This window comes from Acanthaster planci, linkage group LG01, assembly GCF_054643075.1.
Source record: "Acanthaster planci isolate LZ-2023a linkage group LG01, COTS_SCS, whole genome shotgun sequence".
NCBI classification, from domain to species: Eukaryota; Metazoa; Echinodermata; class Asteroidea; order Valvatida; family Acanthasteridae; genus Acanthaster; species Acanthaster planci.
The window spans coordinates 32,161,850-32,179,576 of NC_141777.1; the positions used below are offsets into that span (position 1 = coordinate 32,161,850).

At 43.5% G+C, this 17,727-nt stretch overlaps 1 protein-coding gene across 8 annotated transcripts in view; it reads left to right on the top strand.

The window, feature by feature from the left end:
• Positions 1-17,727, top strand: part of LOC110976722 (uncharacterized) — a 71,616-nt gene that overhangs the window by 44,254 nt on the left and 9,635 nt on the right. For all 8 annotated transcript variants that reach the window (XR_015424484.1, XM_022230237.2, XM_022230233.2 and 5 more), the window contains 5 exons: positions 2,180-2,343; positions 2,986-3,039; positions 3,359-3,579; positions 3,928-15,899; positions 17,440-17,702. Coding sequence is in view for 7 of the 8 variants with exons in the window: in XM_022230237.2 (XP_022085929.2) it covers positions 2,180-2,343; positions 2,986-3,039; positions 3,359-3,579; positions 3,928-15,899; positions 17,440-17,702 (12,674 nt within the window). In the remaining variant the exon portion in view is untranslated. The remainder of the gene's footprint in view (positions 1-2,179; positions 2,344-2,985; positions 3,040-3,358; positions 3,580-3,927; positions 15,900-17,439; positions 17,703-17,727) is intronic.

Genomic DNA, 17,727 nt, shown 5'->3' on the forward strand with positions numbered 1-17,727 from the left:
AAAAATAAGTTGTGGTTCTTTTAGACTACATGTGTCTGTACTGTACATGTACATGTAAATATAACCAGTACTAAGCCAGTGCATGAATATATTAACCCTAACCATCCCTAATCTTCAATTAGTTGGGGATGATAAATCCTTCAGTATTCTTGACAATTTTGGCCAATGCAGGCTGAAAAAGATTTTATATTCCATGCTTTTTGCATGCACATTACTGATGTTGTTGCCATGGTCACCCACGTCCTTGCAGCCCACCTTAGTTGCCTTCCTGGATTAGCATCCACAGTGCAATAGCTTCATAGCTTTACCTCCGTCAATCAGCAGCAATTTTCTTCTTTTATAATCTGTGCTTAAACAAATTTATGCTGCACCATGTCCAATTGTGTAACCATTGAATGTTGGTAGTTTTGCTTGCAAATTAATTTTTTTCCTGTTACATGTAAAGCATTGAGCTTCCATTAGCATGCTTTCTGTAAATATTTGACAAATATTATAGTTTGTTTCAACTGCATAAAAACAACTTCCATCTGCAAACTTGTTATGTTTGTATTACAGGAGTGGACATTGGTAGCATTTTCACCACAGCTATTCTTGCCCGCATGGTTTTTTTTTTGTTCTACTTTATCTCCATGCTGCAGTTCATGCTGTTGACTTTAACACTTTTGTACATATTCCTGCATTTTTTATGGCCTGTCTTTTTGTGCACAAGACAAAGCCCTGTTCATTAATTTTATATTTAGAAGGTTCTCATTTTCATATTATCAATGGTATTCTCTTGGGGATCCAAGATCAGCTATTATGGCTGCTTTCATTCAAGTTCAACTCGCGTCAGCCTTTGTACAGTAAAGTACTTGACTGATTGTGTGGCTAAAGCTTTTACTCATAGCAACCGTCATCGGGGAACTAATCATGGATTTTTAGCAATCTGTTGTGACACTGGGATGATAAACATTGGTTGTCGGTCCCGAGGATTATAGTTGTTGCGGAAGTTGAAAATAGTCAACTTGTGCAACATGAAAAAGTGCATTCCCAATAAAAATAGGAATGACGTGCAGACAACCTTGAGGTCTTGCCAAAAGTTCAGCGGAATTCTTAACAAAGAATGGTTTACCTGAGCTGTACCGGTAGCTTTAACAAAACTTAAAAAGCTTTTGCCGTTGCTGGAGCCAATTTTTTTGTAAAAATCTTCCATAGTGTAAATCAAAACATGGTCAGATTTTTCCCCTGCATGTTGTATCTTCATCAATATGGCAAAATGAGTCCTACATCAAAATAGATTTTGTTTTAGTTTCCAATGCAAAATAAAACAAACTTAACAAGGAGGAAAGGGCCCAAGACTCATTTTGATGGTGCATATTTGTCTCTCAAGGGGCCTGTAGATAGATGCACGGTGTAGTTTTTCCAGTTTTTGGTTGGTAGGATGCATTATGTGCACTGTGCTTTTTGAGGGAGAAGGGTGCAGAATGCCTGCAACTATTTTCACCTGAATGGGCACAAACTGGCAGAGTTTTCATCTATAAACAGAGGAGCATGTCTGTGCATGGATGCAACTGGTGTTCAAATGTTCTTGCATACAAGTAACATTTTGCACTGTTTTCGGTGGTGATATTTTCCCACCCCACGTCCACACAGGAAGTTTGCAAAATCTTGCTAATAGGCGCCTGTACATAAGCTTTGATTTTCATTTGACAACCAGGCATGGCATGTCATGATATACTTCATCTGCAGTTTCATTTAGTAGCCATGTCTGCACAGTTAAATACATGTACCTTCATCATGCTGTGGTACATCTTGCAATACTTGCATTTCTAGCTTTAAGCTCTGTTTCAAAATAGGCTTTCATGAAGAAATGCTTGTAAATCAAAGCAGAATTGTCTTCGGTTGTTCTCTGCTGCAGCTTAATGAATAGTGTGCTTTTCTTTGATACTTTCTGATTACCAAACCTAAATCATTGCACAGTTTGCCACTAGAAAAATTTCTTTATGAAAACAGTGTTTTTCTAAGAAAACGAGAGCTGTATTGAACCTGTGCTTGTTGATATTCCTTTCCTCTCATTTTTAACTTTGTTGAAAATGAAACATCTGCCATGAGCCTTGGTTTAGTCAAACTACACTGAGTGATCAATCAACATTCATTAGCCTAAGTGCATTTCCTGACAAGTGTTCTTATTTCCAATCAGGCTATCACAGAAGAAGGCACCAGAATACGCAAGATTTCTCTCAGTAGAGAGACTCCACCGACTGGCCTGGACAGTCCAGCCTCCTTGCCTCGAGGAAGAAGCTTGGAGAGCTCATCAACCTCACCGGTTCCTGAAGTCTCGCAGATCATGATGTATAACCCAGGGTAAGTCTTGGAATGTGTTCATCTTCCGCAGTGATAAAAACCTGCAACAATTATCTGTGACTGTGTCCCGGAGAGCATCCATGTATGAACGTGTTCTGGCGGAGTGTCTAAGCATGACAATCACAACGTGGACTTCCTCACAAAAGAAATCCATCTAATGTAGGGTAAGCAGACACTCTGTGGACTTACACAGGTCCACACAGTGTTTTCCTACATGTATCTCTGAAACACCACTTCAGGGACACTTTTAGGTTAGCGTTACCTGTAGTAAAATGAAGAGGCACAGTTCAAGAAATCATCAAAGATCCAGTTCAACGTAGTCAATGTATAGGGGGAAAAAGAGGAGAACTTGGCCTGTTTTTCTTTACTGCACAAAAGCAATGGAAAGTCCACACAAGGTTTGTATTAAACATAAACATTTGTTCACAGTGGTAGGTAATGAATTCAGTCATCAAATTTCCTATTCTTATTTAAGCAAAAGTGTATGGGATCCTGGGAACAGCATACTCCACGTTTCTGTTTTTTTTTTTTTTTTAGACATCTCAGGAACTCTACAAAAGCACTGTCTAATAATGTTGTATTAGCCAAGAAGGTTTTTATTTTCAGACCTCATGGATCTTTTTATTCATGTTTTATTTTCAGGGTTGAGTTGGAGAGACAGCATAAGATCAAAGTGGACAAAGTAGAAAGCACAAGGTACCCGAAAAGTTTTATGGAAAGAATAGAAATAATTGCTGGGATTCTGTTACAAAGAACTGCATATACATATCATAGACATTCTCATACTCTGTTCAGTGTTATCAGCGTTTTCCTTTTTGCTGAAAGAACCTGGTGTGTAAGAACTGAACTACTTGATTCGGAAAATGGCAAATCTCTCAGAATGAATTCGGGTTTGCATTGTACTGAACGTTTTGGAGCCTGGAGAAGATGTTCCGGACCGCTTCTGTAGTACAGATTGTAGTCAGATTTGGGTGCACACTGCATTACTAAGAATGTAATGTAATCCGCTTGGCAGGAAGAGGCTAGAGGAACTGCAGGACAAGGAACGTCGCACGCATGCAGCTCACAAGAAGGAAGAGGAGAGGATGAAGCTGGCTTATGAGGAGCACCAGCAGATGATCAAAGAGCAGCGAGAGTTACTGCAGAGGCTGAGAGAGAAGCATGAGAAAGTGAAAGAGGAGACGGAGAAGGAATTGGAAGAGATGAGAGAATGTTTAACCAAGGAACATGAGCAAGGTAGAAAGAAAAACCAAATTATTTTTAGTTGCTGCCATTGTGTGTAATATCAACATAATTAATCCTGGAAGGCCATTAACTTTCGTTTATTTATGGATGTACATTGTATAAACAAGGAAGGTTTAGAGATGTTAGAGTATTTAAAACAGCTTTTCAACTTTTGCAGCAAAGTTTTAGGTAGTTGTGGCTTTCAGATTCTTCCCCTTTCAAGAGCATTAACCACAGCTATTGCACATAGACTGGTTGAAGCTATGGTCTGCTTTACATGGAGTCAAACTACGGAAGATTTATTGCTGTATGTATTTGGTAATTTTAATGTTGCTCCTGTTTGACTGGTTTGCCTTGTAGGCTGGAAGCAGTTGGAACAAGAATGTCAGACCTTGAGGAGAGACGAAGTGGGGAAAGCTTCACTTCCTGCCATGGATGATTCGTTTCCACTTGTCATTGCAAAGGAGACCGATCAGTCACCTGACCTATCAGTGCCTGATGTGGACCGCAAGAGGCTAGCCCAGATGGAGCTGATCCACAAACAGTCGCAGAGGAAGGCTGAAGCTGCCCTGGAGAGGAGACAGGCAGCCGTTGACAGGCAGCGCTCTCAGTCACTGAGACTCATCGAGCAGGAAGAGAGGAGGCTGCATGAGATAGAGTGCATTCCGTCGCTCAGCGACCGTTTCGCAAGTGCTTCCAATGACTCCCTGGATTCCTCCTTGAAATCTGAAGATGAGACCGGCAATGGCAATGAGACAAGAGCTGTGATTGGATGGGACAGAGTGAGCCCCATCGGTGGGAGGAGTGACAGTGATAGTGCTAGCGGAAAGGCCCCATCAAACTCTTCAGATAAGGAAGAAAATGGGATTGATTCCAAGGTGACTAAAAAAGCAACTCCCCCATCAAGTTCTGACAGAACAGGACCAAAGGAACCCTTACCCAACAGAACTACAAAACCCACTTCTGGTAAAGCTCAATCCTCTCCCCGGATGTCATATAAACCTCAGGGTGCTATGTCCTCAGGGAAGCCTGGACCAACTTCAAACACTGTGTTTTCAAGGTTGTACCAGCAGCAAGCACCTAAATTTGAGTATTTACGCCGTAAACCTCAGAGATTGTATGTGGTCGATCAAGGCGCCAAACGTAGGAATGATGAAGGTGCAGAACTTCGAGGAAGGCAAAGGTCTCTTACTGATGGAGTAGCGGATGTTAAGGCAAGAAGCAACAGGCTTGATGGAAATACTGCACATTCCATTTCTCAAAGAAGTAAAAACCAAGCATATGTAATCCATAATGAGTCTGGAAGCTCATTAAAACCTGGCTCCAAACTAAGGACAAAAAGTGCGAGTCCCAGACGTCTCCTAGAGAAGGGGCCTAAAAGTAGAAATTCAATATCACCAGCTGAAAAGAAAAAAGATGATGGTGGGAAAGAGAGAACTAGAAGCCCTCCAAAAACGCATACCCCTAAGATAATTGATCACAACTCCCCTACTAAATGTCCTCATTTAAACACAAAGACTGAAATCAAATCAAAGGCGTCAGGTGAAAAGGCATCACCTCCAAGACGGACCAAAACTCCATCCTCTGAAAGTGCAATAGAAAAGGCGATGAAACGAAAACCCACCGAGAGACCCAAAAGTGCTTCCAAAATCAGTCAAGAACCAACTGTCTCCAAAGAAAAATCCCCACCCAATTCAAAAGACAAGGCTAAGGCTAATCTACCAAGAGTAATTAAACCTATTTCCAGGGCGTTTGAAAAGCTGACACTGAAAACAACTCACCACTCAGAAGCGTTTTTTGTTGCTCTTAATGAAGACAATGAAACCTCATCTGGAGTTAACAATAAAGATCAGTCTCAACCCAGTGACCTTGGTGATACAGTTCTTGAGAAAGAGCAAGAATCTCTTGACAGGCAGCCTGCTGTTGGATGCTCTGACTCAATGGAAGATGTGGGCTCTGCACTTCAGCTACCCAATCTAAGTTCTTCTTGTCATCCCGAATTCAGTGTAGCAAGTGATACCATGTTAGATGACAGCTTCTCTATAACTGTTGAGGAGATTTTGTCAGATTCCAACGAGTCTTATCCTGATTCGCTAGAGGATGCGGAAGAGCAGGAGCCATGCAAGGAATGCCATGAAGATAGCCTGGATGATGGAGATCATCATCTTGAAACGTCCACTAAAATTGGTGCCCAGTTATCAAGAAGACGAAAAAGAGGTGTATTCATGGAGCTTGAAGGCAGTCACCTCATCACATGTCCAAAGGAAGGGACAGTGAATGACGTGAAAGAAGATGCCAATTTAGTTTTGCAGGACTCGCTTCAAGGTACTCCTGCAGAGGAAGCCATGGTATCCCCACCGCCAGTCCTTTTAAGAGAAAACAGATCATCTGATGAACGACCTACCAGTGGGTACATTTCTGAAAACATGGATAACCACACACACAACAGTGATGCTAATCCTCTGAAGCCAAATGTTAGGGAACACGAACTTTTAGCACCAGTTGAATTGCCTCAGGATGCGGCAACTTTCAATGAGGTGGAGGACATCAAGGAGATCAAGTCAAGACCCGATGGAGATAAAGCACCAATACTCCCAAACGCATCCCCGGACATGACAGTTATTGATTCTGGTGTTTCAACAGATAACAATAGTATTACATCTGACCACACTGCTCCTGCTGTGGAAGCCAGTCTTAATGACCTCCCAACAACTAATGCAGCTGATGGTTCTGAAAAGCCCGACACAAATCCTGCCACAAATCCTGCCACTGTTAAAAATGAAGCAGATAACATCCCACAACCACAACTCAAAACTGTCATCGGAAACCTTGCAAGCAATGATGATATTTTCCAAGAGCCATCACTCATGTCTCTCGCAAATGTTGAGTATGCTCCTGTTGTTGCTAAAGTTAGTATCTCCACAGATGGAGATGATGCAGATTCAGAGGAATGGAGAGGACCTGAAGATTTGCAGATTGTGGATAAATCGGATGAACATGTGACTGTTGCATCTAAGGAAGCGGTTGGTTTGAGCATAGAGGATGTGAAGTCTCCTTTGAAAACAGCAAAGCACAAACTTACTTCCCCTTCTCTGATTGAAACTGAGTTTACCCCTGAGAGTTTGTTGTTGACTGAATGTAGTACTAAAGTTGTATGTGGTGATTCTGTTGAAAGGAAGAGCCCCACAGAAAACATGAGCAGAACATTACCTGCAGAATATGCTGCAGATGAACTCAGAAAGGCAGAGTTGTCTCTGCCTGGTGACAAATGTGAAGATGTGCCAGAATGTAAGGAGATCACCGCATCACCAACTGTTACTGATCTCTCATCAGTGTCTCAGAAGTCCCAAGGGTTACCAAGAAAACTAGTCAAACAAAAGGACCACTCTTCATTACCCTTACCACACAAAACGGGGAAAAAGCATAAGAAGCGTCGCACACTCATGAAGTCAAAATCAAGCAAAAAAGCTACACAAGATCGGGAGCATTTTGTTTCAGATGGCAGTCATAAGAAAGCACATCCATTGCTTCCATACCTTTCTTTGGGAGCATCACAAGATGATGCAGGGGATACAAGAAGCCAGTCAAGCCCCTTTTCCAGTTCCCTCTCAAACTCCAGCACTACTACATTCTCCAGTGAGCTCAGCCGGTCAGATTCTTTGCAGTCAAGAAGCCCCGATGATGAAGTTGCCCTAATAAGTGACGGAGTGAGTGATCCTCCTGACCTTTCAGACAAACCAGCAACACCAACAGATTTCATTGTCAAACCCCTACCGAGCCCCCAAACTCTGGCAGAGTCAGTCTTCTGGGCCTCCTCCAGTAGTGCCAGCAACTCAGGGGATGAGATTTTAGAGGGTGATCCTGTGGAACCACTTGAGATTTTAGAGAATGAGCTTGATCAGAGCTCTGAACTGAGCATAAATTATGATGATGATGGATCTAGTGGTGAAGAGATGGCAGAGTTAGGCGATCTTACCATCGTGGCAGACGAACAACTTGATACTGTAGAGGGTAATTCGAAAAGAGTCTTGACAACTTCATCAAATGAAATACCTCCTGTTTCACTCTCAGATAAGAGGCATGAGAGGAAAGGAAATAGTGATGGACCAAATGGTCTACTTGCTGTAAAAGTGTCCCAAGGAGACCCTTTCATTACATCTGAAGAAGAGAAATGCCCTAGACCACACAATCAACATGAAGAAAATGCTCTTCCAGACTCAACCTATAACTCACAAATTTTCTGTGAAACAGAATCATCATCATCCACAGTCAGCGACAGGCCAACCAGATTCATCAGCAAGCTACATATTGAACCATTCCAAATGTCATATTATAAGAGAGAACCCGGAGAAAGCCAAAACCCAGTATCTGATGGAGTGCCTTTGTCTGATATTTCAGTACATTTTGACGGTATTCCAATAGAATCCAGTGTCCGTTTGGAGCCATTTGTTGCAGCTGCATCAGTTACTGCCTCAACAGAAAAGCTTTCTGAGTTGCTATTGCCAGATGCCAACAAGACAACCAATCTTCCAAGCGACAAATACGTAGAAACAAACAGTGGGAAAGTACAGACAGATAACAAAATTGCTAGATTTGTGCCCATGTTTGAGAAACAAGGTGATGTTAGATTTATGTCTGAGTGTGATCATCTGGAACTGGTTGAAGCTAATGTACACTCAAATGATTACCCTTCGAATGTTTCGGATGACTCACAGAAGCCAGCAGTCCCTGAAACACGATCAGCTATGGGAATTTCAAGTGGCATCCCAGGAAGGAAGAGCTCTGAAGTAATTTCAGTTGAATTGAGAAAAAACATGGTTCCAGATGGGGCTATTGTAGAGACAAAAGCAGATGAATCTCAAAATGTGGTCTTGAATCGAGGAAAATTGGTCACTGAGATTAACCCAATGTTGATACAAGACGAACTCATGAGGCTACGTACTCTCGTAAACTCACTTGTTATTGGACCCTTTGCACTTGACCTTCAAGAGTTACCATCCACAACATTAGATGTCTCAAGAGATTCTGCTGCTCTGAAGGTTGCAGATAATCCCAAAGGACAGGAATCTCAAAGTGAGGATTCCCAGAGTAGTGCAAGTCCAGATAGCTCTGCCGAGGAACTCTCCATAATTGAACAGCTCAGAGGATTATCAGAGAAGCTAGGGTCTGGGTGTACCTATCCTGGAGAAGATACGCCTGATATAATAGAGAGAGCTCGGTCACTCTCTGATCATCTGGAGCAGGCTCATTCCAGTGTCTATTCCCCATCCTTGGTAGAGGAGCTTAGAGATCTCTCAAGGCAACTGGATGCATCCCAATTCTTAACAGCTGAAAAATGTGAGGAAGAGGAGCTTTGCTTTGCTCAGGACTGGGAAGGTGGTGATAAATCTGTGCTATTTCAAAGTGCACAGGACTTGACACTCTATCAGACTGCCTTTGAGGTAACGCAAGAAAATCTCCACCCTACACCTGTTGGTAGCCTGTCACTTTCTCCTGTCCAAATGCAGAGCACGCCAGTTCCCCAGGAAAATGATCGCACAGAATTTGTGGGGATAGTAATAAGTCCAGTTGTTGACCCTCTGATGTACCTTTCCAGACTTGAGAAATCAGAATCTGTTGGTGATGATGATGATGTAGTTTTCCTTAAGGATTCAGAAACTCAGAAATCAACATTTGATGTAAGTGATGCATATGACATTGACTCTCAACCTTCTGATGAAGATGGCGCAATGGACACAGCTGAGCGTGTAATATCAGAGATGTCATCATTTAGACTGCAGCTGGACATTCTCAGTGGGAGTGACACCGTAGATGACGATGATGATGACGATGACTCCTCTGAGGATTCAAATGGTGAACCCACCAAGGGAGCTAATAATAGCAGCTGTGTTGAAGATCAGAAGAGTCATGAACTTCCTCGCAAGACACGGCCTCCTCCCAGTTCAAGAAGCTCGCTGGAGTGCTTGCTTCCAACCATCTCAGAGGAGTGTCTTTCATCGTCTGACATGGATGAGCCTCACACCAAACCAACAGAGTCGTCACCCGTAGGAAGCACACAGAAGAGTGAGGAAGAGTTTATGAATCTCATCCCTGATGATGATACTGACACATCTGGACATCCGCCAGAGGTAGAAGACCCAGTCCACACTGTGCCTGGTACCTCATTCCTGAACACTGACGAACAGATTGACAGACTGAATGAGCCAGCCATTCCAATAAGGTTCCTGACAGCTGTTTCAAAGAACCTCTCTGATGGAGGTCAGCAAGAAGCAAGCAGCTTGGAAGAAGAAACTTTATTTGAAAGCCAGTCAGCACATAGCCAACTGTTGGAGTCAGAGCACCCTACTGTAGCAAAAGTGTTCGAACCCTTTGTTGGAAAGGAGTTTGCTGCTACCAAGGCCAAGCTTAATATGTTGGTCCGTGTACTTGGAGGCAATTGGGAATCCCTGGGAGAGACATCGTCAGAAGGCTCGGGTGCTTCATCTCCAGTCCAAATTGAATTTAGCATCACCCCAAGAGAGCAGAGGACACCCACAGATGATGAGACCAGTGTCTTTGCCATTAACGAGAGGATTGATAGCGAAGATAGAAACTGCAACGTTTTCACTTATGATGAGTCTGCACAGACAGATTGGCTGGAAGAACAGGACCTTGCCAGTCAAACGGAACCTGTGCATGATGACATATCAACTATATCTGAATATGCTGGTTTTCCTTGCAAGTCAGCTTCAGGTGTGGTATTTGCTGACAGATTCACACAAACAACCCTAAGTCAGAAAATACCAACTCCAACTGCCCTGGATTTATCACTTCATTGTCAGAGCAATGTAGGTGCTTCTCTGTTGCCTTCTTTGAGCTTAGTATCTGTGTCTTCTCCATCGTGGCCTCTCTGCCCCACTTCAGCTGATGGAAACACAGACAACATTACCAAAGATAGACCAGCACCCCACTTCTTTGTAGAGCATGACCAATTGGATTCTTATCCTTCTTTGCCACAAAAACCAGAGACAGTCTTCCATGGTGCCGAGCTTGTGCCACTAAAACATGGAGATTCAGCTTCTCTTGTTCCAACATATAGTGAGAAGTGGGAGGCTGACAGAACACTCACTGAAGTCAGTCAACCTGATTCTTTGCAGGCTCCCTTGTCACTCTTGCCCTCAGAGCCGGTTGTAATCAAAACCTCAGTTGTTTTGAAGAATGAGATCATCCATTTCCCTCCTCGTCAAGAGGATGAGCCCACTCTCCAAGTTGTTTCTGAATTTGTGGAACCTACTGCAGGTGAGAATTACCCTTCAGAGGAAGCTAAATGCAGTGATCTGAATGGAGAACAGACAAATTCTCTGAAAGATGATGTTGAAAAGACCAGCTGTTCAGACGAGGTTCCTGTTGAATTTTTGAGAAAAACAACAGTTGTTTTGAAAGAGACTCAATTTGTGTGGCCCAGCTTGCTGCAGAAAATGTCCATGAGTAGCACTGTTGAAAGTGTCCCAACATTGCATAATAACTCAAAAGAGCCAGCCGTAAAGACCCCAGTTTCTCCAAACGAAAGGCCTATGAGCACACCATTGCAGGAACATGAAGAAAGGAGGAAACTTTCCCCCAGTTCTGCTCTGGAAGAGCTAGTACTTGGAAATGCAGATGGATCAAAAGATGTCAGATTGACATCACCTTCCATGGAGGACTCCAAGCTTAAAATTTCTGATGGTAACTCAATGAAGGAAATTCCTGAAATCAGGCTACTTGGACCTGTCGAAGAGATTTTTGTTAAGGAAGCTGTTACTGTAAGTGACAAACCAGTCACATGGCCTTTGACAGACACAAACCCCACCGACAAACTACCGGGGCAATCCTGTAATCCATCTGATACAAACTCCTTGTTTCAACCCATCAGAGAGGAGAGCTTGTCTGTTCAATCATCCAGTCAGAATCCATCATCCGATAATTTGCTCCCTGAGGATGAATCCACTAAGTCTCCTGAGCATAGCCAACAGTTGCAAATTCAATCGGAGCACAACGGAGGCGACACGAGCCTGAATGAGTTGAAGGAGTTATCCACAGCAATGGGTCTCTCGCCGCAGAGATCCTACAGCACGGATGAGGAGCTCGTACAAATTTTCTCCAAAGGAGTTGCTCATTTTAGAAGTCGCAAGCAAGAGATTGTCAAACCGGAGCTGATTGCTGTCGCAACCAACACAACTCCAGTGAAGTTATCATTTGATGGTCATACTAATAGAGTTGATGCTGCTGTGATGACTGATGTAGAGATAGAGCAGGCTCATGCTTACACGAGTATGTCACCTGACATTGATCAGGAAATGTGCTTTAACCAAACAACTGAAATTATTCCTGAACATATTACACCATTTGCTCAGTTAACTGCAAGCCAGCTACTCAGTACAATCGTGGATCACAAACCCAAAAGCATGCCAGTTCAGCAGACAAACATTTCCAACATTGAGAATATTAATACACAGGCAGTTCTCAGCAGCCTACACGAGACTGAATCACCATCTGTTACTACTGCATGTCATAATCCGGTGCTGAACCATAATGATCTAGAACAGCAGAATCAAGCGGCTGTAACTCCCTCATCTGCGCATCTTACGAAGTTCGATGGTGGTCTTGAAAACAGTGCTAAACTATATGGTGTAACTGACTTTGAGACATTGGAGCTTCCATCAACAAAAAAATCCCAGGGTACTGAAAAATCTCATGTTTCAGAGGACAGTACCCTTGAGGATAGTGTTGTAGATTTTTATGAGGAGGAGCAGAAATTGTTGAATGAGCTAAGGAAGAGAACATGCGCATCCCAAAAGGCAGCTAAAAGAGCAATGGCTTGTGCCCTTAAACTCAGAGCAAAGAACCTTTCTGATCAACCACTAGAGGAAGCTCTACATTTTACCACTGCCCCCAGTGACCAGCAATCAGAAACTGAGATTCCAAAAATAAGACAAGATGTAAGCAAACTCAAAGATGGATCAAACCAACCTGACTTTTGTCAAGAGAATTTCACTAGCAGTGGACGGTCTGAACTGTTCAAGAAATGTGAAGCTGATGACAAAGCTTCAGCGCTTGAAGACCTTCATCTGGTGAATGAGATTGTTAACCAAGAAAGCCTATGTAACATACTGCCACTGGAGGAGTTTGCTCAGAAGTTATTCCAGCTTGTGAAAAAGGGTGGCAAGGAGCAGATTTCACCACCTACAAAAATGATCTCCCGGGCCAGAATCACTTTGTGGCAACTAAATCAGGAGGATTGTGCAACTGATTCAGAAGACAGTTTAGACTTTGCTGTCCACTCACCTGCAAATCATGTTGAAGAACCAGCGGAAACACGACATGGAACCTCACCACATTCTCAGCAAACATCCCTTGGAGCACAGGGTGATGATCCTGAAGAAACCAACTTAGATCAGCAGTCACAGCTGCCCTTACCCTTGGTCAGTGAAAATATCCAAAAAGAGGCTTGTTGTAGCACAGATTTTGATGGACTGGCTTTAAAAGTGGCCAAGTTAGAGTATTTTGGACCTTCCTCAAAACCAACAGAACCCCAAGGTAGTTCAGATGAGAAAAGTCCACCAGGATTCCTTTTCAAATCAGGATTCCTCGCTGAGTGGCATGATACTGAGCCCGGCCAAGAAGACCTGTCATTTCTTGGAAGTCTTCCTCAGGAAACAATCAAAAAGTATGTTCCAGCATTTGAAGTTGAACTTGTGGGTCCATCTGAACTTGTCCAGGAAAAGGCAATCTGTGATCCCAGCTCTAACGATGTGAAGGATAAATTGGCAAAGCTGGCAGACAGCACCGAAGCTGAGAATGAATGCACTAACAATGCTGCAGAGATTGGAGCAACAGAAGACAAGAAGTCTCATCAAAATAAGGAAGATGCAGCACCACCTGATGATAAGAGTGATGGCAGTCATACCAAACCAGAAGACTGCATCCGAAGGAGCAGTTTGAAAACTCAGAGACCATTACTCAGAGCTTTCTCTGACATCAGCTTTGATTTGGACAATGACTTGGATGAGGACCTGCGAGCTCTGAAAGAAACAAATGAGAAACTCGACCGCATCTTTGCGGAGACTTCAAGCCTTGAGTCTGATTTTGAGGATAAAGAAGAACCAGAGCTCGCCGGACTTGTTGATGAGGATGGTGATTCTTTTATCCCTCGGAGATCATCTGCTGAGGGTGGGACATCCTTCAGCTCACGTCTAATTGAGCAGCCTCAGAAAGCACATTCAGCTCCAGCTGATCTCATCCACAAAAACTGTAGTGACGGGAATAATGAAGACCATGAACAAGGGGAAGAGGAGGAAGAAGGAGAAATATCCTCCCTCTATCTCCGAGGTATCCTGATTTCACCAGGGAAGTTGGAGTGGCTTCTTGCTGACTCAGAGTCTGGAAACAGTAGTTCCAGATCATCACCAAACGAAAAGAGGGATTCTCCCAAAATGCACAAAGGGCTAAATGGCATGGAAATAGAACATTCAGACATTGAAGGGCCACAACCATCAACGAACGCCCTGTCAGAGCATGATAATGGAAAACCAGCGTCAAAGTCATGTCTTAACGAAACATATGAAGCTGACACTGGAGATAACAACACTCAAGTGCAATTGCAAATAAGTAATGAGAAGATTGACGGTCCATTAACAGATCAGTGCAACTCAGAAACTGATAGTCTGCGGAGACCAGCTGAGGCATTTCCAAAGAAGGATTTTACCTTTTCTTCAGCCAAAAGTGAAATACCATGTATAGCTGACACAGGTGATCTGCTTGCGTTAGCCAACTCCAAACCATCCCTGCATACATGGCCTTTGAAAAAATCTAGATACCAACCTGGTGAAATGCCACCATCTCAAGAGCTGAAGAAAGAAATTCAGTACCTGAAAAAAGGGCAAGCAGGCAATTTTGAGATCCCTGTTGGCTTAGTGGCTTATCCACTTCTCAAACCTCAAAAGGATGCAAAGGAACCTGACAGTGAAGGCCCTGATGAGGAGAGCAAAGTGACAGCTGATGTTTTCAATAACAGTTTAACCCAAAGCAGTGGAATATTCAGTGCGAGCACGAGAGATACTGAACTGTCATATTTGAGGGAGAGAAGACTTTCCTCAGAGCAGCTCGGCAGCTCTAGTTCTGAAACTGAGGATGCTGACTTGAGCAGGATTCATGAGGAATACCTTAACATCTTACAGGATAATCAAGAAGCTGGGCTACAGCCTTCAACAAGTCCTGAGTCCACACCCACAAATATTTTTACCAAAACTGATGAGGAATCTCCTTTCAGCAGTAGCGGTCAGGATGAGAGCTCTGAAAAAGATCCAGCAACCCATTCAGTAAATGTCCAGCTTGGAGCCTCCTGGCCACGCAGGGTGCCCATCAGCACAAAGCTGGACTCAAGGAGAGATATTGCTGTTGAGCTGATGGAAGCTAGTTTGATGTATGGCATAGGAGAGACAGATGCTTTCTTGAAGTTCTTGGAAAGTGACTTGCCTCTTGAGGAATGGAAGTCCCCACAGATTACTCTCAGGCATCGTCGCAGCCAAAGCGCGGGTACTGCTTTGTTAGATGCAGAATCGTCAAGACATGATCCAAGCCCAAGCAAGAAGAAACCTCGCCAGGTGAAACACATCCCCCCACAGCCAACAAGTCTCAGATCAGAAACAAACAGCAAAAGTACTGGTAGCTCTCCAGTCCCTCTTCCCGAAAAACCCGAAGACAGTCCAGCATCTCCAAGTCCATCCCCAAATGCTCTGCCAAGTCAGCGTCGCAAGTTTCTCCAGCAGCTCAGAAGCAACATTGTATCAGCAACCTCCACACAGAGACCAGAGAGAGCCAAGATAGATGCCCTCCTGCATGAGTCCTGGATGAGAAAGGATCCATCAAGATCCACTGACTCAGAGCAGAAAAGGAAGCCTGGCCTGAACGCCGATGATATAGAAGCCCTGCTTGAGGAGTCCAGACATATGAGAGAAAAATCCAGGGCCGAGATTGCAAAAGCTGAGGAGAACTTAAGCCATGCAAAACCCATCTCAAGACAAGACAAGGACGGTAGAGATACCCTTACTGCCTCTCAGCAGCCCTCATCTCCAACAGATAGACTTAAGGAGAGGCTTCCTGTAGAGTACTGTAGCAGTGTCGTTAGAGAGGACGGAGCCAGTACCGGTGCTAGACCAAAATCAGTAGGGTCTTCTTTGAGCAGCATGCAGAGACTTGGGGCCCAGAATGGAATGGAAAACGTTGCGAACCATCATCAAGGAAGCTACGGTACCACAATGAAACACAGAAGACCACACAGTGCGCATGAATCACTGGAAATGTATAACTGTTCGGTAAGTGGCATATGAAGCAGCATGTACTTGTCATACATGTTCAGTAAAATCTTGATAACTCAACGTCGGTTAACTCGAAACTCGGCTTAACTTGAAGAATAATTAATTCCCGCCGAAAAAATGGGCTTTCATGTACAAAAACATATCTGTAACTCGAACTGCTCACGTTGCCGGATTCGTTTGCCTCGAAGTTTTTGTGTAGCAGATCCAAAAGAAACCGCCTCCAAAAAACTTTCAGAAAGTGTAAACAGAATGCGGGTCTAGTTATGAATCATTTCTGACACGCGCACTTCGTCTCTCCACACCTGAACACCTACAAGCGCGGTACAATGATGATCTATCTAGACACATAACCACACCATGATCGCAAACCCATTGCAACCCATCGTAGTCAGTGCGTCGGCAGGCCAACTGATGGCTCTTTGCAGTGGCTGCAGCAATGCATTGGAGATCTTTGTGCATGCCGCACACGCCACTCGTATGGAAGTTAAGTCTGGCCTAATGGTCTGGCCCAACTGCTTGCGCTCGCCCGTGTGATGGCTGCCCAATTAGAGCCACAAACCACAGCATGCTCACGCGCAGTGGACCAACCATGTGACTGCAATGCAGAGCTTTTGCGTAGCCAAATCTCACTCCCAAAAAATAAACAAAAGTTTGAAAATAAAGAAAGAAGAACAAAAAATAAAAACAGATACCAATAGCATTTTGGTTTTTACAAAATTTTATTGAAGCGCAAATAGGTGCGCCCTCATGTGATGAAAAAAGTTGTCTGACTCATCGGGAAACCCCGCCCGAGTACGCATGTGCAAGGCACTGCGTTGCGGTGCGGTATCAGAAATGGGACCACCACACTGCGTCACACACGCACAACGCAAAAGAAAGATTTGCCACCCAAAGGTACACAGTTTAAATGATTTACAGTACATGTAATGTGCTATTTGTCAGCCGATTGACAACAAAAATCCTCCGCAAAAAATGTCTTTCTATGAACAAAAACTTGTGGCACCAAAGTATAAAATAACCACAATGTCGTTTCAAAAGTCATTGTAGGGGGATTTATGGTAACTGTGCGTCAGCGTAAAGGTACGTGTAATATGATACACATTGTAATAATGACTTAACTTCAAAAGAAATCGGGACCTTCTTTTAACTCAAATTTCTGATAACTCAAATTTTTTTGTCCATTCCCCAGAGATTCGAGGTATCGAGATTTTACTGTATGAGCAAGAACCATGGATATTTCGATCTAGATCTTTTGGGTCATGTGGTTATTTTACTTCAATTTCTCGTTGAAAAAGAAATAAGCATTTTACTAGAGGACTGATCATCCAGGTTCTTGATTTTTAAAGTTGACACATAGGAGCCCAAATGGTTGTTCTTTTTCCTTATTAGACACTAAATTTATTTGCTTTTTAAGTCTCTTATTTAAATAGGTATGTCAGTCAATGAAAAACAACTTTTGCTATAAACTGACTCAAGATGGAACCAGTAATGCCTCAACATGAGTTCTCATCAAATGTTGGTGTTGCCCCTTCTTTAGGATGCAATTGAACGGGAAATCCAGTGTCTCCGTGCAGCATCTGCCGCCATGAGCTCCAGATCCCCCATTCGGTCCCCGGACCTCCCTTCCTGGAGATCACTACCCCTTAATACACACCGCCACACACAGCCATCGCCACCCCCTCTACAGAGGCATCTTCCTTCTTATGACCGTGACGCATCACGTCACGCTTCTCCAAGCTACCATTTTCTCAATGGAGAACCAGCAAGACCAAATCAGGGTGCTGCATCTTCACAAACAAGGTGTGTATAGTGAAAGGTGTGCAGT